Source organism: Semicossyphus pulcher, unplaced genomic scaffold (assembly GCF_022749685.1).
Source record: "Semicossyphus pulcher isolate SPU_LCO1_2020_fin unplaced genomic scaffold, fSemPul1.0.p SCAF_8, whole genome shotgun sequence".
NCBI classification, from domain to species: domain Eukaryota; kingdom Metazoa; phylum Chordata; class Actinopteri; order Labriformes; family Labridae; genus Semicossyphus; species Semicossyphus pulcher.
The window spans coordinates 6,782,877-6,803,428 of NW_027211759.1; the positions used below are offsets into that span (position 1 = coordinate 6,782,877).

The window sequence follows — 20,552 nt, forward strand, 5'->3', positions numbered from 1 at the left end:
TTTTTAACAGTGTCATTTTTAATGTTTGTGCTTGAAAGACAATTCTTTAAACCTCAAACAGCTATCGTACAGATCAAAATCATAGGTTGACTAAAATCTCTCCTGTACATATGTATAGATATATTTATATTTATATATAAACAATGTCCGCTTGTAACAACACTCGTCCTTTCAAAGTAACAACATACGAGAAACACAGTGAGGATGGAAAGCAAAAGACGGAGGGTGAGTCACGGTCGGGCTCAGCGGGGGTTCGATTGAACATGACTCGGGGAGGAAATATGGGTTCTAAAATATTTATTATGGCTTACAGTGGATTGAGGACATCCTGTGTTTATACAGTTCTATTACTTATTGCCACAGCGCCTTCACTTTGAAACAAGTGACGGGTTCAGAACCAAACTCGTTTTACAAACACTATGTACAAGTTTTCTTTTTTTCAGCAGTTTTGCTTTAAGGTTTCATCACTGTACAAGCGTCATAACCACATACACCAATCTATAGAGCATTTAAACGTACTAATTCTTATTTACAAATATATTTGGTAAAACCCTGATTAATTTCAACAGTATTTAAACCAACCTTGCAACTATTTAAAGATTAAACACTTGAATATCTCAAAATACTTAATAGCAAAAACAACAAAAAAACAGAAAATAAAACCTGCTTGTTTCTTTCTTTGATCCAAAAACACTTTTCACTAAAAGGTAACACCTGTAAGTACCTTCAGTTACTCTTCAATGGCCTTATACCAGTAGGAGAAGTACAGTATTTCACTTTAAGTACACAAAAATACTGTGCCAGTACTTTTTGAGGCAGTTTCCACCAGTCAAATACTTTTATTCCATTCATTCTTACACTATGTCCCGTCATCTGAGTACTGTCCCATAATATGCAGGCTGATACACTGGAATAAGGCGACAGTAAAGTAACCTGCTGCATTACCTTCTTTTGTTTTTTTCCTCACGTTAAATCTTACCAAAACCAAACGATCAAATACTTCAAATACTGTAATAGAATAAAACTATGGTCCCCAAGTACACAACTGTAGTACAGTGTAACAAGTACGGATAACAAGTACAAATACTAAGAGTCAAAGGTCGTCAGGTACCTAGTCTTTACATCATGGAGGGAGGTTTCACAGAGGAATCATGGGACGGGGGAGGCGGGAGGAGAAGATGTCTACTTGTTGTTGTTGTTTTCATGCAGGTCTCTGTGGAGGATCCAGATGTCCTCGTGTGATTGGCTGTTGTCGTTGATGTTGTTGCGGTAGTAGTTGTTGTTGCTGCTGCTGGGTGGAGGAGCCTGCTTTGTTCTGCTGCTGCTGCTGCTGCTGTTGGTGGTGGATCTGCTGCGGCTGGGGGGCGTCTGGGTTCGGCAGGGGCTGCTGCTGCTGCTGTTGTTGTTGCTGCTGCTGGTGGCGGCAGGAGAAGTTCGTGTCTGCTGCCCCCTGCTGCTGGGGACGGGGAGCTGCGATTTGGCACGAGGGCCTGAACGCCGGTCGCTGCTCTGGACGGCTGCCTGGCTGGAGCTGCGGACGGGCTGACGGACGACAGTCTGCACAAAGGAACAGGACGTTGGTGAGTTAGAGCCGATTTAATCACAATTTCTACCACATAAAAAAATACATTATTGATGCTAACTAGCTCCATGTCAAGACAGGGAGGTGAAAGCAGCAGATGTTAACATGCCCTTACCAGAAATGTAATTGTATTCCTTAAACTGATTAACTTTAAAGCTGTGAAATGTTTGAGATTTGATATTTTCCTAAGTGACCATATTTGGACAGAAGCGTGGAGCTGCTCCCTCCTGTATACCCTCTAAATTGGACCATAGTTTACAAAATAAACATCATGCAGTGTTAAAGATGACGTAAAACTAGCAATTGAGGCCATAAACTCATTGAGAAGTGAGGTCATGTTTTGGATACAATTCTGTGCAATCTGACTCTTTGGTTGCAACCTTTGGAGTCGCCCCCTGCTGTCCATTAGTAAGAATACAAAAACCCTAACCACCATGTTTTCAATGACGTTTGTTGGTCACTTTCTCAGCTGGATCTAAGAAAAACTACTGGCCTGATTTTAATGAAACTTGATGGAAGTGTGTAGCATTGGCAGAAGAAAAGTTATAATCTCGAAGATCTCAATTTCGTTCTCTTTGGCGGCACCTATGGCGATAAACTGTAATTACGGGCGCACACTTCCCAGATATCCAGACAGTGTCTCATGTGTGACGTCCACGGTTGGCTCCGGTTGTAACTCTTGATTTTCCTCGCTGACGGTCGCTTTCTTTTTTAGACTGTTTGCTTCATCTGAGCGTCGAGTTTGTTTCTTTTTCTTTGGATTTTCACTTCTTGTTGAAGTTGTATCTGTTGTCATCCATCTTTTCTTTGTTTGTTCAGCCATAGTAGATTACTGTTTACTCGCAACACTTGCAGAGGCCGGAAAAACAGCCGCTTAGCTCCGCCTACCCTCTCTGGCAGACCAACCACTGCTGGCTGATGGAAAATGCGTCACTAACTGCTTGTGATTTTTTCCGCCATAGTCACCACAGACACCCAGTCTGTAATAGTGCAAATGTAAAGGCTTTCCATCAGTGGGCCACAGGCTCAATAACCATTGTGTTACCTCATTCAGCGATAGATAATGACTTAACAGACAATTATTTAAATGAAAATCTTCAAGATTAAAAGGTGATTCAAACCATCAACTTGCTGTCACACCAAAACAACAAACTAAGAGAGGCTCAAAAGCTGGTAGAGCTGCCGCACATCAAGCAGAACCTCCAGCTACAAGCAAACCTGCAGTAATGACATATTGAACAACAGTGCTACTAATACTGAACGGGTTAATTATGTGTGAGGTAACACTAAATGTGCCACAGACACATGATTAAACGTTTTCCAAAACAATCGCACACACTCATTAGATAGTTGAGTCACAGGGCTGTGGCTCAGGCCGGTTCTTAATGGATTGATAATGATGAAAGCGCAGTAGAGGGGGGGGTGTTTCTTTACAGAGAACAGAAAAATAATGAAAATAAAGCTGCTGGAGACAAAAATAATGCCTGGATGTCATGTTTGTCTGTTTTAGTGAAAAAGTACATCTTCTGCTGCAGCAGTAACTCGTTTGTCTCCCCTTCTCACCGTCTGCGGTCGCTGCTGGACGGCTGTTTCCCGCTCGGCCTTGCAGGGCGGCGTGGCGTCACCGGGAGAGCTGGAGAACAGGTACAAGTCGTCTTTGGCCTGAGAGATCTGTGGGAGAGGATCAGGAGGGAATGTTAAACACTGAATGTGAGTAACATCACAGAGCTAGCTTAACAGGGAATGCACGGGCCATCCGAGGATTTAAATCACTCGTTAGGGTTAGATTGACGGGTTGTTATTAGCATCAGATCTACACAGGTTAAGATTTAAGGGATTCATTTCCTGGAGATTGTAAAAACAGATCTTTGCTGGAAACTGCACTGATTTCTCTTTGGAGAAAAACTCTCGACTCAATATCAGACTGATGAAATATTTCCAGATGTGTCATCACCTTTCAGCGTACGTTTTAAAAGCTCACACCCCTGGAGCTCCTGAGAAATGAATAAAAGCTCAAAGCGGCGTGATAAATAGGTCCAGCTCTCTTTTCAAACATCACAGCAGCTACTTATTGGTAAACATCATTTCCATGCCAGCGCAGTGACTCAGACACACGTACAGTCTCTATATTTGGAAGGATGACAGTGATGAATTAAAGAGCCGGCAATGAGTCAAAACATGTGACATAAGAAGCCGAGTGTTTGGTGCAATTAAAGCCCCGAGTGGCTTCTGAACGCTTGTTTTCTGGGAACGTTTATTTTGAGACACACAGCTGGAGTTAGAGAGCGAGCTTTTATACTTTTCAAGATCTTTAAAGAGTGAAAAGGACACTGATGCTGAACCTGGACCAGTTTATTCCCGGTTCATCACCCAGCACACAGCCTGGTCGATTTCACCACCGTATCAGGGTCTGTGTCAGGATTAGTATCAGGAAAGTTCTAAGTAAGACATAAAATAAACCTGCACGTATCTTTAAAGGTGTATAGAATGAATCAGCGTCGTGTGGTAATCAGTGAAGGAGTGACTGTACCTTGCTGATGTCTGGCTCGGACTTGCTGGAGCACATCGTCTGCAGCTCTCTGATTAAATCTGTCTCGTCATCAGAGAACACGGACAGACCCACAGGCTCCCTGCGAACACAATGACATTACATTTAGTGTCAGATTTTAGCTCTCATTACAGGGACGGGTAACAAGTTGACTCAGAAAATTCTCCTTCCTGCCGGCTGCTTGAATGCTTGAATACTAATGCTCAAGTATTTAAACCGCATCAATATACAGAAATGGCTATTTCATTGTGAAAATACTACATGTGGTGATGTCTTTACAGCATCTCAAGGTACAAATGTGGGACTTTTACTTTGAAAATCTCTAAAATCCAACAGTATAAATGATTGTTCCCGGTATGCAGGTAATCAGAGATGCTCAAAAACATCATTCATTTTGGGTAATATTGGCCTTTAAACTTGTTCCACCTTTAAGATCAGTATTTGGGTTGCTGGGTGACAACAGAAATATGTTGATGCACGGTTTATAAATCGGGGGGTCCATAATATACTACTGCTGCTACATATAAAGTATTAGAGACAACACAAACCTCTGGACTTTCCCGTTGCTGATGAAGCTGACATCGGTGTTTGACAGCGAACCTGCGATCACAAACAAATGAACGGATGTGTTAGTAAAACATGTGCGTGCAGATAGTTTTGGTTTCATTTGTAGAGTTTTCATGATCTCTGCCTCCCCGCCAACACACAAACGTCACAGGAATTCTGTCTGTTGTACTCACAGCAAAGCTCGTCTGACACATAACCAACCAGCTGCATGTCTTTACACGAACAATGCCCCGCCCTCTGCCCTTTATGTCAACAGCTTTAATTAGAAGCAACTTGCTACAGAAAGTAAAATATCATCGACAGTTTGCATCGTTATCCTGACTCACATGAACACTGAATGACAGCAGCATGCACTACAGGTAAGGCCTGGCAAACAACGCCCCCTTGTGGAAACAAAGTGCAATCTACATGAGCAGACCTCAGTGTAAACTTTGGCAGCTGTTTTAGATTTCGTCCTAGTCTTAAGATGAAAAGGCTTATGAGTTGTAGCCACATTTTAGTCGTTCTTACCCTTTATAGTTTTAGTAGACGAAAACTCAAAACATTTGAGTCCAGTTTTAGCCAATAAAAAGTCATCACATTGTAGTCACACACTTTAATTCAATTCGCCTAATACAGGTTCAATCTGCTGTAAAGCGCAATCCTGTCATTAATTATTCCCTGGCGATGTTCTCCAGGTAATATAGATCCCCAGCTGAGGTTATATGTGTATGGAAACTTCTGGAGCGTAACCTTCAGCATGTAGAGCCACAGAACGAGGCTGTGCATCTATAGTCGCGCATACTGCACATTCCTCTCTTGCCTTATTTAACCGTAAAAACTGGGTTGGATTCAGGAGGATCTGCAGATGCCCTTCAACCAGTTCAACCAGTTACAGGATGCATTGCTTGTATTTTGACAGATTAGACGCACAGTGGAGGAAAATATTGTAGATGTCGGACATCGTTGAATATACGTGTCGTCATAGTTATTGTTATCAAAGATATATATTTTAGCTTATTAACGTCTCGTCAAGTGTACAACAGGTTATATAGGTTGTGAAAGGTCAGGGAAATATCATCATGGTTCTTGGAAAAGTCAAGGAAAAGGTCCATGTGAGATCAGACCGTGTCACCTTCATGAGGAGGAGCAGTGAGTTCCTTCAGCGTGACTAAAGGACACACTCTAATATTGTATCCTTCACTTTCTAATCTCTGACAGTGGCCGTGTTGTTTTGAGATGTGTCTTATAATAATTATCTTACCCTCTCTGAAGGAACCGCCACTGCTCCAGTTTGAGGCCGGGTTTCCCTTCTTCCGAGGGCTGGTGTTGGATCGTCTCAACTTGCTGCCGTCTCGTCCCTTTCTCCCTCCTCCACCTCCGCTTCCTTTGTAGGAGCCGATGGCTGACAGAGGGAAGGTCCCGCCTCTGAACTCCAGCAGGTACCTGTCAATCTCTGCAGGACACGAAGGAAAAATGAAATATCAGTACGCCGTGAAACATGAAGCGTGAATGAACCGCGGTCATCATGTGTGAAGTCCACACACCGTGTCGAGGCAGAGGGCAGCCCTGGAGAACAGCCTTGTTGACCAGGATGCTGAGGGCGGCTTTCACCACAGCCTGCTGCCCCGCACTCAGCCCACAGTTGATAGGAGACGGCCTCTGCAACGACGGCGATGAGGACGAGGTGGTAGAGAGGGAGGAGGAGGAGGAGGAGGAGGAACGCTTGGCTGTTACCCTGGAGATGATGGCTTCTTCCACACGGGGGACGACCACAGCGTTCCAGAGCCGAGACAGCCACCTGAACACACACAACACACACAAGTTAAACTTAGTTTTCAGGTCATTGAGCAGATTCAGACAGAAGGATGCCCGCCATAATGTGTACAATATGATTTATTTACTGGTTTACTGGTAACTTCACACGCCATTATTACTGAGAAACACAGACATTTGGCTCCAGGAGAAACAAGCGATGGGCTTTTTAAATCCTCACCACATTTAAATCTGTGCTCCAATCACAGTTGAGCAGGTTTTGAGTAAACAGGCTCCTTTGCTCGGATATTTAGCAAGATATGTGCTCGGCTCGGCTATATTAATAAGAAACCCACATTTTGAGATGTTGCAAGGAAAGCTGTAAAAGCAACACGTGTTGTGTTGTGGTCGAATGTGACCGTGCAGACATCTTGTTCACAAGTTTTAATCATGTTACGCTACTACATGTTTATGTTGTTTCATTCTATTGAAATAGCAGGACTTTAACGTACGCAGGAACTTGGGAAAATTACAGATTTCTCCTGGTTTGAATATTGTTGGAACTATTTGGGATAGTTTAAGTAATATGTCTCGTCAGTTCTAGACAGTTCAATGAGTAAATAATAAATACACATGCTAGCTAAGTTGAATACACTAACATTTACAAAATAGCTAGCTAAGAAAGCGTATTATCTCGATCTTGTCCTGCTATCATTCTGAATCAAATGTTGTTGTTTTTCTCAGACTTCTAACGTCTCAGTAAAAGCAACAGGTAAAAACTCACTTTGATCAAATAAGGAAAATATTTAGGTAAAGGCAGGAGCAGGTTTGTGACATGTTAGCTAAGGTGGCTTGTCAGCAAATGTTGCCAACTAGCATAGCCAGGCTTTCACTACCCCGTGTCTGCTACACCGTTACTAAAACTGGTAAAATGGACTTATATAGCGCTTTTCTAGTCTTGCTAAAACTCAAAGTCATTCACACACTCATTCACATTCATGGCAAAGGCCTAAGGCCCATTCATACCCGATGGCTCTGCCACCCGGACTATTTTGGGGTTCAGTGTCTCGCCCAAGGACATTTTGACATGTGACTGTAGCAGCAGTCAGGGATCGAACCCCCAACCTTCTGCCGCCCAATACACTGCACGGTCAAAATCTGTGTTTATTCTGTAGTAACATCTAATATAACACAAATAGTTTTTAGGACTATTTGAGCCCCCACACAAACACATACACACCTGACGATTGCCTGTGTGTTGTTTGGGACCACAGGGCAGGACAGGAAGAGCTGCGGGCCCAGTAAAGCCTCGTGGGTACCGAGACGGGACAAACACGCGTTGAGCTGCTGCCAAACCTGGCTCACCCACAACACTGAGCGCTCCATGACGCCGTCAGGTGACCAGACTCCAGTCCCCATCTGGAGGAGAGGTGGAGGAAGAGTTTGTTTATGTACCTGCTTTCAATGTTTTTTTCTACCTCTTTATATCATTGTTATGGTTCTATGTGCCTTTACTGGCTTGCCTTCATTGCTTTTTATCCTTTGTTTCTTGTGCTGTCGCTGTGTACACTGTAAAGGAATTGCAACAGACACTACATCCTTAATAGCCAGAGGCAACTCAAACCTCTCACTAACCTTATGAAGCAGCTTCCTGCGGAGGTGCCTTCCCAGCATGCCGTGCAGCGGCTCCTGGTCCCAACGCAGCGTTACCCAGCGGAAATGCTGCTGGAGGCGGAGCTCGGTTCCCTGCAGGCCGGGCTTTGCCAGCGTGGCAATCAGGAAGCTGCATTCACGGAAGTGGTGGGGACCTGAGGGACGAATAACAGGCGGGAAAGTGGGACAGGAAGTAGGATCATTTGTATTAGTTTGTTTTTGAACTGTGTGTTATAAGAGGGACACTCTTGTTTAAGGCATGCATCTGACATATTATGCATGCATCTGTAAACACTGATATATAATTATATAGGCTTTAGTCTGTGTATGTGACGATGGTTCAAAGCCTGGCTGCAGTGAGTCGCACCTGTGTTAAGGAGCAGCGGTGAAGCTGAGCCCCGGATGTCCAGACTGTGGCAGAGGTCTCCCAGCAGGCCAGTTAGAGACGACGCCTTCTCCAGTCCCTCCAGCAGCACAACCACACAGTGTCCGCCTGGGACCTCTGACCCCACTGCCGGCACCAGGAACCCTGAGGCAGGAGGAGGAATGAGCTAACAGTAAGATATTTAGTTATAACACATTAAATATAAAACAAATGTAAGTGTTGTAGTTATGTGGTTGTTGGCAAAGTGGATACATATGGGGCAGCATGAAGGCAGTTAGATGAGTGGGCAGATCATTGCTCCTTTCCAGGTACACTTAGCTAAATACGCTATATGCTAGCCTCATCGATTATCTATACTGTTTATCCTGTTCAGGGTCGCGAGGGGCTGGTGCCTACCCCAGCTGTCATTGAGCGAGAGGCAGGTTACACCCTGGACTTATCGCCAGTCAATCACAGGGCTGACACATAGAGACAGACAACCCTTCACACTCACATTTACACCAATTAACGAGCATGTCTTAGGACTGTGAGATGAAGCCGGAGTACCCGGAGAGAGCCCACGCATGCACGGGGAGAACATGCAATCTCCACACAGAAAGGCCCACTACGTCCAAACCAGGAACCTTCTAGCTGTGAGGTGACGCCGCTAACCACTGCACCACCGTGCAGCCCACAGCCTCATATATGCTGAAAAGAAAGCCACATTTTGTAGATGCCTCAAAGATGTTGCTGGGGGACCTGCCAAAACGACACTCGATGCGCTAACCATATGGAAGCCGTTATGTTTACTTAAAACCAAAGAAACAGGCACCTTCCATCTGGTTCACCGGATATCACAGTGTGCATTGGATTAGGAGAAGCCGCCGCAAAGGACCACAGTCCCAGAGAGGAAAAAGGGGGATACATTTCTTGCAGTGCAGGAGCAATACTGTCTGATATCCTTGTCATCGCTGTCTCTACCCAAAGAATACGTGGCTTCTTTTCCATTTTGGTTGAATCTATTAAGACTTGGCCTCAATTTTCTTACCCTCGAATGCACTCTGGCACCCAGCTAAAAAAAGCGAGCATCGCCTCTTTGTGTCAGGCATGTCTGACCGAGCAACAGTAAATAAGGATGTGGATTTATCAGGCTTTGGATCAGTTTCAGCTTTAAATGAGTGAATGGATGCAACAAAGAAACTGGTGCTGTTTTACAAGCTGTGTATTTACATGTACAGTATGTTTGGCGTCATTATGTGTTGCTATATGAGTGTACTTCTCCCTACCACAGGCGATGAAGGTGTCCAGCAGCTGCTCTTTGGTCAGGCTCTCCTCCACCTCCACGCGCACCACGTCACAGCCCAGCCCCGACGCCTCCTGCTTTGACTGGTGGAGAAAGAGGAGGGGAGGAAGGAGAGGACGAGTGAAGAGACAGAGGAAAGGGAGGTAAGAAGGGAGCACGTTGTCATGGAAACAAAAGAAATCTACTACTACTATGCGCCGAGAGAAATGGAGCGAGGGCAGAATTTGAATGAGCAGAAAGGGCTTTTCCAGGCACATCGCTGAGAGTACAGAGGAGCTGCAGCTGCTGAAGACATTTTCCTCGCATCATGCCTCTATTACTTCCGCATTCAGCAGTGAATCAGTGTAATACAGCATGTTTAAAATGATACGCATAACATACAAACAGTAAAAAGACAAGGGACATATCATATCAGATGTTTGTGCAACCATTTGATGGTATCACTTTGGACTGAAAACTGCAGGGATTTCATAAAGACACCAACAAATGTGCTCTGAAGTGTGCCGGACCAAGGACACATGCAAAAACATCATCCCTATCGGGTTATTAAATCTACTGTACGAGTTATCCATGACCTGCAGATGTAGCGAAGCAGCACTGCACCAGAGTCCGACACATGTGCACAACGTTGCATCATGCTGTCGTCACATAATGTAGTGGTTTGCTGTTTGCATCCAATTTCTGTTTCATTGCATCACACCGTGCAACAGGGCCAAATCGAACTTTCTCAAACAGTTTTACCCTCAGAAACCAGAAAAAGGGTCCAATTTCACCTCCTGAAAAGTTCTGGCCATACGTGAATTTGCTTTGAAGTGACATCACTACAAGAAGAGGGTTTAGGTGTGCGACGGATGATTGACTTATGCGGCGTGCGCTTTAAAGCAGGAGGTTGAATTTTAAAGGAGCCCCCTGAAGTTGTATTCAGACTCCTCACCAACCCTTGCCTTAATATCACAGGTGGCTGCTCTGTGAGTCTACAGTAGTATCAGCTGTAGTCATATGGTGTTTATGAGCACTTCTGGCTTACTTAAGTCCAGTATATTTAAACCTGGGCCCTATTTTCACAAATTTGGGTGTCGAAATGACTCATAGGAACTCATTGGAATCAGTCCAGTAGATGGCCTCCGCCGTAGCCGTGATACGGCTGCAATGGCTGCAATATAATCCCCTGGGGCAACTGCGCCCGATCAAAGTACGTCCACTAAACATGCTTGTTTTTACCACTGACAGGCTCAGATTGTTACCCCAGGTGTCCGACAACATTACAGAAATGATCCCTACAAAGATTGTCCTTCTTTTAAAGAGTAAGATCCTTTTTGTGTAACGACATGTCAGTCATGGAGGAGGTTTAAAAATACCGAACTTCTCCTTTAAATCAGTCTTTCACACTGTACTGTCCAACTTGTTTTAACAGTGTTTTCCAATGTGCTGACTCCCATTGCATTCCTGTACTTGCTTTTTTACATCAGTGATTGTTGCTTGCATGACATACATTTTCTTATGAAGTCCACTTTTCAAGGACATTATGGCTTTCAACACGTCTTAGTTGCTATTCTCTCTTGAATCTCATGTTTCGCCTTCTTCTTCGTCGAGGCCCTCCTCCATGAAAGACATGTCGTCACACGTTTCTTCAGCCTCCGAGTGTTTGTCCTCGAGTCGCACCCTCTTTCCGTCTTGCTTGTTTACTTTTCGTGACATTTTTGATTCACAGTACTCTTGATGACGTTTTGTGTGATTCTGAATAAAATTCTGTTTAGAATTGTGGGATTAATTACAAGCTAATAGCAGAGCTGAAAAGCTGCGACCTCTTGGTTCCTCGCCATAACCAGAAGTCCCAACTTCTACTCGTGGACATGTTTCTCAAGAGGGTACGGGGCTGTATCCAATACCAGCCAGCCTCTTTCACCACACATGCTCTTGGCTGGATGTCTGGACATTAAAATGTTTCATGCCGCTGACATCCTTTGTGTTTCAAGTAACCTCATCATCATTATCACTTTATCATTTAACCTAATGTCTTTGTATTAACTTATCAGTGACACAAGGTGAGCTTAAGTGTGTAGCAACTCAGCTTGCAGCCCCAGAAGCCCCACTAAGCATCAGAGAGACGCCGTTTTTAAACACGAGACATCTTTATTCAGCGTGTTTAGCTGTCATCATTACACGGTCTGTGTGTTTTGGAGAGGAGGAGACCTCTGCAGATAATTCGGCTCCTGAATGATAAACATCCATCCATTATCTACACCGCAGATCTGTAGGCTGCAGATTCAGGGCCGCAATTCTGGGACTGCGTTTGTTGTTGGCGACAGCACTACCTGGTGCACTGGATAGCCAAGGTTTAACTGACAATAAGAGATGTGCAAAGTTTTCAGAGTACATATATTTTTCTTATTGTTTTATACAGTGTCTCCTTTTATATATTTAGAAACTGTGTATTTGTCTATATAATGTATACTTTTTATTCTTTATGTTATGTACTTTATTTTGACGCTCTTCTATATTTTATATTTTATAAAGCTGACTCAAGGAGCAGTGCACATTCATTTTATGTGGGATAAACACTGCATGTTGTGCTCTGTGATAGAAGATGAAAGCTTTCTGGATCAGTGTTTGTGAACTGGCGGACGTACCTTGATGCAGCGAGCGACCAGGTTGGCGATGTACTCCTGACAGCTGCCCTCGAGCCCGTGAAAGATGAGGTTACCGTACTGTTCCACCTGCAGAGAGAGAAACATGAGGGTGAATTAGTAAGATTAAAGACCCCCTTCAGTGAAAATCAAGTGTTTAACCTTGTAAGCATCTCCATGTGGTGTTTCTCATGTGCTACAGGACATATCAGGGACAACATGAGCAGTCATCTCCATGACTGGGCCTGTCTGCTTTTAAACTGCAGCGTACCAAGGACAGGCTGAACAACACGTTTTCAGATTGGCAGGTTTGAGACGTCACAAACCGTTAAAGGACGGGGTGACGCTATGCATATCATTATGTGTAACCTATGGCAACCACTTCGGCGATGCGCGAGCCAGCTGTAACCATCTTCTTGATTACTAAATTCAAGCTAGCTAAGTTTCAACAAGTTGCCACTAGACGTGTTTGTTTTCGCGACGGAGCGGGCGTTTGGAAATTTGCATAGTGGGCGGGGCCTATGGAGATGCCTTGGGAGGATTTTTAAGGTACTTAAACGTATTTTGCAGAAAAAAACATATCAGACACAATTTATTATTTAATTTTATGTGTCTTAAAACATGAGGTGAATACGATGACTGTGCCTTGATAAAACCCTGTTAGCAGTGTTGGATATCTCACTGTCCTTATCCCACAGCCTGTGCTAAGATTGCTCTGACCTTTGACCTCTTTAGGACAGTCTGCATGAAAAGCAATCCCAATTTTGCAGGTATAACGGCTGCACTCTTTAAAAGCCACTCTATTTAAAGTGTATAAACTACTACTATGAACGTTTAATAAACTTGTAGCATCAATCCTACTTTTGTTCATCAGTTATCTTGTTTTTACGTCTTTGTAAAGTAACGTGTTGTATAAAACTATCACTATATTGAATTAAATCATTATTATTACTTGTGACATTTTATGCATTAAATGATTAATGGATAAAAATGTTAATAAAACATGTATTCATTAATAATACAATCGCTGCAGCATGAATATCCTTGGCTGCGTGCTGCGGCAGTGATCTAAGCTGTGAAACATATTATTCCTGTCAGAATGAAGTCGCTGAGGATTAAAGCTTCGGCTCGCTGTCAGAAATGTAAATCACTCATCAAATGTGGGATAAAATCTCAGCCCTGAGGTTCTTTAATGTCTTCTCCCATTGATGTTTTTTCTTTATCTACGTTTCCTACCAGGTTCTGCTGCTCTTAATATGTCAGTTTAGGATGTGTTTCCTTCAGCTCTTACTTCTCTACACATCCAGCAGGGGGCACTGCAGCTGTTAGGAAATAATCACTACTTTCATCCTCTGTTTCCTTTCATCTGTCCATCACTCAGTCTCACACTCACTTTCCTTTCTTTACTGTTCTCTCGCTGCAGTCTTCCGCCTTCCTCCTTATTTCTCTACGTCTTACTCATCTAATCCCTCAATCCCTCCCAGTCCTTTGTGTGTGTGTGTTTGCATGTGTGTGTGCGTACCAGGCGGACGTAGTTGTGCAGCAGCGGCAGAGGGAAGAGGTATTCCAGAGCCAACTCATCGAGACACGACTCAGACAGACCTGTCAGAAAAAAACACACACGGAGGAAATTCACACAATAAATCCTCAAATCCGCTCTGGTTTACATGCTCAGTGTCAGCAACCGTAAGACGCTCCGGCTTCTCGGTTACATCACACAGCCGTGAGCTCTCAAGGTGCCCTTGCTAGTTCAGACTGTCCTGAAACTCAAACACAACAGGTTCAATGCACACAACATCCAGCAGCAGCTTGTCCTCGGGTGCCTTTCAGCTGAGTGCGTGCCATATAGAACATGTAAGCACTTTTGTTGATTAATGGGAACAGATTCAGCGTGGCTGTTTACTCACTTCATAGCTCTTAATGCTTCATATCAGTGAGGAGGATGAGTTACAGCTCTGAGAGGTTTTAATCTGCTGCCTGAGGAAATACAAACTAATGTGGGCCTTAAATCAAACGACTCTGGGTGATTTCACAGACACAAATTTCCAATGATGGATTAAAATCATTAAAGTTTTGGCGGTCATGAAACTCTGAGATGTCTTAAGTTGTTCTTATTCTTGTCTTAACTTTTGGATGAAAAAAAAAACATGTTTAATGATATTCATTTCACATCTTTGTTGATACTTGGTTCTGATTGGTCGATTACAGCATTCTACTGTCTGTTATGTAAGGGATAATGTATCATGAGCAGGTTGTTATTGCAGAATAGAACCCGACAGGGTGAGCAGGACTCGTCTCTCCTCTCACCCTGGAGGGGTTCCTTCACTATAACAGCCTGCTCACTGTACGTTATCCCGCTTATTATACAGCTATTTACTTATGAAATCAATAATGTGGCACAAAATATTGATTTGGAAATTGTTTAATTAATAAAAATGATGATATTTCCGTTTAATAATAGTCCGTCGCACTCACAGTGAGAGCTAAGCTAGCTGTTTTTAGTCACATTAAATGGAAAAATTTCCACTGATGGTGATGAAAGACAAGGTGGATGGGACCGCAGTTATCAGCCAGCACCTGACTGAGGTTTTCTGTCTCGTCACTGTCAGGGAAATTAGAGCTGCATCCCTAGCAATGGTCTGTTCTTCATAGCAACGGTCTGTTATCGAGAAATAGCAGACCTTGGAATGCCGTAATTAACCAATCAGATTTGAGTATTTAACACAGCCGTGTAATAATTTTGTATAACATACTTTACTTGAATTTTTCCCTGTTGACCTTTGATGTTTGACTTGAGTTCTTGCTTTTTGATGAGATTTCTCGAGTATTCCGTAATCTTCCTGAGTCCCTGCCTTTGCTTTGTCTGTCAACTTTGTGGACTGTACTTATATAGTGGACTGTACTTATATAGCGCTTTTATAGTCTTTGCGACCGCTCACATTCACCCATTCACATACACTGCAGAGGCTGCTTCGTAAAGTGCCCAACTGTCAATCAGTTATCACATTCATACCCGTTGGCTATGCCACCGGGAGCAATTTGGGGTTCAGTGTCTTGCCCAAGGACACTTTGATATGTAGCCTGAGGGAGCTGGGGATCGAACCTCCGACCTTCCGATTGAAAGACAACCGACTCGACCACTGAGCCATAGACATTCTGTTTTTAAAGGTGCTATATAAATAAAGTTATTATTATTATTAACATACCACAGCTGTATATAACAAACCGTTGCTACAGATGCAGTTCTGTCACAGACTCTAGAGGACTACAGCCAATCGTATAAATCCGCAGAAAGAAGTTCAGTACATTTAACTTAAGCCAATTTTCAGCGACCAAACAACAGAGAAAAGAGGAGACAGCAGCAAAGATAGGAGAGACTAAAAGGCACTAAGAGCTGTCTCCCAGAGATGTCAACAGAGTTTGAAGGAGACAGACATGAAGTAAAAACTAAATGGAAAATGCTAAGGGCTACAGCAGCAGTAAAGACTGGTTGAAATGAAATAAAAATATGAACAGATTTGGAAAGTTAGGAGGGAGAAGACTTCAACAAGGTGCTACTTCACCATCAATTTAAATGTGCCATTTATTGTAAAGTATAGGAGCTATGTAGCATATTTTTAAGAAGCCTTTATTATCATTATAGACTTTGAGGTGCACGAACACCGTCTCCACTTTCCCTATAAAATAGTTCTTTCCACAAGTCTTCCTGCGCATTTCTCATCACATATTAGTTTGTACTGGGACATTTTAAGAAACGAAGAATACTAAAACAATAAGAGAATGAAGAAGGAACATCAGGTGTACAATATGTTCACATTTTATGTTGTTTTTCTTCCAGTGAGGTCTGTGCTGAGCTGTGAGTGAGAGACAGTCCTACAAGCTGAAGGTGAAAGCTGAAGCGCTGGATTTCTGGCTCTGCGCCATCACTGTGATGGTGGGCGGATGGACGGGCAGGTCGATATGGATCTCTGAGTCAGGACTTCACACACAAACACACACAAAGCTGCACATTGACGTACCCCCCCCACCCTTCTTTTTTGGTGAAGTAAGACAGTCGGGGAGACGGAGGGGAGAATGAGTAAGACGGAGACGAAGCAGAAAAGAGAAAGTGAGCTGAAGAAGGAGCGAAGAGAGGAGGTGGGAGAGATGGAGAGTTTGGCTGCGGTTCACCCTGATTTTCACGCTGCCAGACTATTGTTCAGGCTCCGTTTTTTCCTGACTCACTGAGACGAGAAATGCACTAGATAAAGCAATTGAAGGAATGGAGGCAGCCGCGGCAGACAGTAAGAAAGATTATTCCAATATCTGTGGAGCGAGACTGTCTGCTGCTCAGGGCTGCAGCTGAGACTCATCTATAATCATTAACAGCGCTGTCTGAGGACCTGTTCTGGCTCCATGTCCAGCCCTGCTCCGGTCCCAGGTAGCTCGGTAAAAACGCTGTAAAACAAAGATTACTTTTTGGACACCGCCTCGATAATTTAAAAGCCACCTATTCTACAATTCAGTGCCAGTATTATTAAACACCAGGGAGTTAAACTGGGCCAAGGCTTTAAAGAGCTCAGACCTGGCACATAGGCTTAGAGTTGTTCTCATACCAATACCAGAAAAGGTATCGGCCTCGGGCACTGCCAAAAAAGTGGTAACGGCAAGTATGACAGTGAATGCACCATAATCAATTATCCCACAAAAGATCAGCTAGTTTCAATAAAAAATTTTAATAAAAAACGGTTATTCGGATATTACACTGAATATTCGATGTGAAAAAAATCAGCACCACCGCGACTGTGTTCTCATATGTCTCACTTTCTTGGTTATGGTGCATCATGGAATGCAACAATCCAAATACAACAACCGTGTGGCGTGTGGTGATGATGGCGGGGAATTCAAATCCCAGCCCAGGCAGAGTGAGAGAGATTCTCACCCCCAGCACAACACACAGGTGAAGGTATGTTGATGTTTTTGCATGTTTATGTGGAAATAAATACCTGTCACAGCACAGCTCGCTCGGAGCGCTGAATGTCCGTTCTACTTTAACCAAATTATTTTATCTGTTTATTTTGAAAGGTGTAGGAAGCCTGTGTTGATCTTTTAATAGGCATGTTTATGTTTTAATAAATATATCTTTGCACGTTAGTTTGTCTACTGTTGTACTGGTATGTCCTCTTGGGGACATATTGCGCAAAAATAGACATTTGAATAATTCGAACCTTTGTGTTTTTTTAAGACGGAATAATCGAACATAATTTTTGGTTAATTTTGACAGCACTAATATGTTTATTTTTATAATCACACTACTGTAAGAGGGGTTCTGGCTATCGGCTAACATTCAAGTCTTGGTATCAGAATCAGTATCGGGAAGGGAAAAAATGTATCAGAACATCTCTACCTACACTGTTCTTTGTCATCAGGGGATGATCAGTGTGGGACATCCTCAACAATACTATATTTTAACACTTTTCGAGGTCTCGGTAAGTCCAACAAAAACACTGAAACGTAAAAGCTATGCATACCCTCTGCTGTTTCTGTCGATGTCTTTAAAGGGCAGCTGAAGACTCGATGATTCAAACAGACCTTTAAACATGTTTTATTTCTTTTGTTTTTGTTCTTATTTTTTAGCAGTTTGTGAAGAACCTGTCTGCTATACCAAATAAACTTTACGTACTTACTAGCTACCCAGCAGGTCAGCTAGGCAGATTGTTAGGTGATTATTGGATGGCGAGGCGAGGGGCTGGCTATTACTTTACATTCAAATTACTCTGGTTTTCTGCTGAAACATAGTTTGATCTTACAAAAAGAAACTTCTATATTAAGGCAAGATAATCAACAGCAGGTTGCCTCCAAACTTTTGTAGCTAACTGCAACATTAAGCTAGCTGGTTAGCGCTAGTTTGAGTGAAACCGCATTGTCGTGTATATCGTGGTTGGAGCAGAATATCAGAGCTGATTACACCCTGGCTGGCTAATGCAGGCTAGTTCGAGCACTTCTAAGCTATAGGAGTAATACATGAAAAGCAACTAGCATGATGTCTTTGTCATGTATCTCAGAGGAAGAGGGCTTCGTTTTAATGCAATTTTATCAGCTACTTACACTCCAATAATCCCCTCTAATGTGTGATGTTTGCATAAATATACTGTATTTTCCTTCACTGGTTAAAGTGAGAAATGTTTGAGGAAAAGAGAAGACGCGTACAGACTGTCAAACTTTCTGCTCATGTAGCTTAGCTCACTGCTGACCGTCCTATCATATCCTAGCTTATTACACAAGATAAAAGAGTTCTCTGTTTTATCAGTGAATCATTATTAGTTGAAGAACCCAACAGTCTCCACTGATTCGGATTTGGACTGATTATAATTTAATAAAACACTTGTTGTGAAAAATGTCCTGGCTGAAGTGTCCCTTCCTGCCGTGTGGCTCAGTAGGCAGCTCCGGGTACATCCCTGCCCACACTACAAATGCTTCCAAACTCATTTGTCAACTCTTTCATCCACCAAATGTCATTGTAATCACCGATTGTAGCTCTGATTCTGGATTTGGCTCAGCGCTGTTAAATGAACACAGGCGTGTTTGTACCTTTCAGGCGGATGGTGATGCTCTGGCTGAGAGGCTTCCTGACCAGGTCCCAGGGGAGTAGAGGCAGCTCCTGACCTGGGAACCACACAGTGTCCCCTGGAAGAGAGAGAACAGACAGAGACAACGTGTTAGGAAAGTAACACTCGCTCTTAAATACACTTGTTGTACAAAGTATAAATGAACAGAAACACCCGCCAATGGGGCGCTGGTTTAGTTGGTAGAGCAGGCGCCCCACGTATAGCGGCTACAGTCCTCGATGCAGTCACAGGTTCGACTCCCGACTTCAGCTCTTTGCTGCATGTCACCCCCCACTCTATTCTCCCAATATTCCCCGTCTATCTCCCGTCGCTTTCCTATCAATAAATGCAAAAATTGCAACAACAAAAAAAGACACACGCCTGAAGAAGCTGTTGGCTTACAAAGACCTAAAATAAATCACATGCAGAACATGCATAAAATATGGTATATGCATAAATCATATGCACCGCAATGTAACTTTTATAAGCATGTCCTGTACAATGAAGCACTAAGCTATGCTCTATTTAGTTTAGTTCTGATTATTTCAGTCATTTTAACTTAAAAAACTCAAATATATAAATATTTATAATAAGTAATAAATAAGTCAGAAACCTTTTAAAGAAACTGATTAAAGTACATTTTAAGCACTCAACCGTCCTAACAGGTAAAGGCTGAATCTTTGACCTACCTTTTTACATCACTATCTTGCATACATAATCATACAAAGAAAATACATACTTAGACTTACTTAGAAACTATAGATATGTTACATTGCCCTGATCGGAGACACCATAAGATCAAGAATCAGCAAGCATGGTTTCATTTTGAATATTAAAATATTTTGGGTTTACATGACTGTGAAGATGAAACCGGAGCAGATTTAAATGCAGGAATGTTCCTAACCTTGAAAACAGAACAGTTAGAACTAAGTCATTCTCAAACTCTCAAGACTTTGTATAAACGAACAGAAAAATAAAACCTCATATCCTCAGCAGGGGTTCAACTGTAGTGCTATTTTAGTAAGTATATATAATATATAGAATAGTTTTCTTTTAGGTGTTTAGCTCAGCGGTTAAATGGATGGCCCATTTAACGGTGGCTGTAGTCTTTGTTGTGATTCGACTCCCGCCCTCAGCCTTCCACCGCTCGTCATCCCCCACAATCTCTTCCCCTGTTTCCAACAACATCCTCTATCCTCTTTATAAATAAAGGCTTAAAAGGCCAAAAAAAATCCCCTTTAAAAAAAACCAAGAAGATCTTTCTTTTGATTAATGAATTAATCATTACAGCTTTACAGTAAAAGTTTTGTTAGAGCCCTATCAGTTCAAGTCGTTGGCTCCAGTCCCTCTAATGCCTGAAGCCGGAGCTTTCAGAGCCGAGGCAATGCAAGTGTGCATACGCCAACCGCGCATGCAGCCTGTTACAGTTATTTCTCTTTCTGATGTGCTAGTGTGCTAGCAAAAATAGTGTAAACTCTAGTGAATGATGTGTCTCGATCAGGACATAGTCTGGTTTCACAGACTCCCTCTCAAAGACGGTGACCCGCCCACCTCTGATTGACAGACGTTAACGTTCCTTCTTTTATA

At 42.9% G+C, this 20,552-nt stretch overlaps 1 protein-coding gene across 1 annotated transcript in view; it reads right to left on the bottom strand.

Annotated features, from left to right (window-relative positions):
• The window catches only part of cttnbp2 (cortactin binding protein 2), a 106,278-nt gene continuing 85,726 nt past the window's right edge, over positions 1-20,552 (bottom strand). Inside the window, exons 11-23 of the mRNA XM_069686756.1 lie at positions 18,949-19,044; positions 13,901-13,980; positions 12,382-12,468; positions 9,735-9,834; positions 8,452-8,613; positions 8,067-8,239; positions 7,672-7,850; positions 6,224-6,477; positions 5,941-6,132; positions 4,679-4,730; positions 4,113-4,212; positions 3,146-3,253; positions 1-1,557 (exon numbers count right to left, since the gene is read on the bottom strand). Of these exons, the coding sequence (XP_069542857.1) occupies positions 1,183-1,557; positions 3,146-3,253; positions 4,113-4,212; positions 4,679-4,730; positions 5,941-6,132; positions 6,224-6,477; positions 7,672-7,850; positions 8,067-8,239; positions 8,452-8,613; positions 9,735-9,834; positions 12,382-12,468; positions 13,901-13,980; positions 18,949-19,044 (1,958 nt within the window). The 3' untranslated portion in view covers positions 1-1,182. The remainder of the gene's footprint in view (positions 1,558-3,145; positions 3,254-4,112; positions 4,213-4,678; positions 4,731-5,940; positions 6,133-6,223; positions 6,478-7,671; positions 7,851-8,066; positions 8,240-8,451; positions 8,614-9,734; positions 9,835-12,381; positions 12,469-13,900; positions 13,981-18,948; positions 19,045-20,552) is intronic.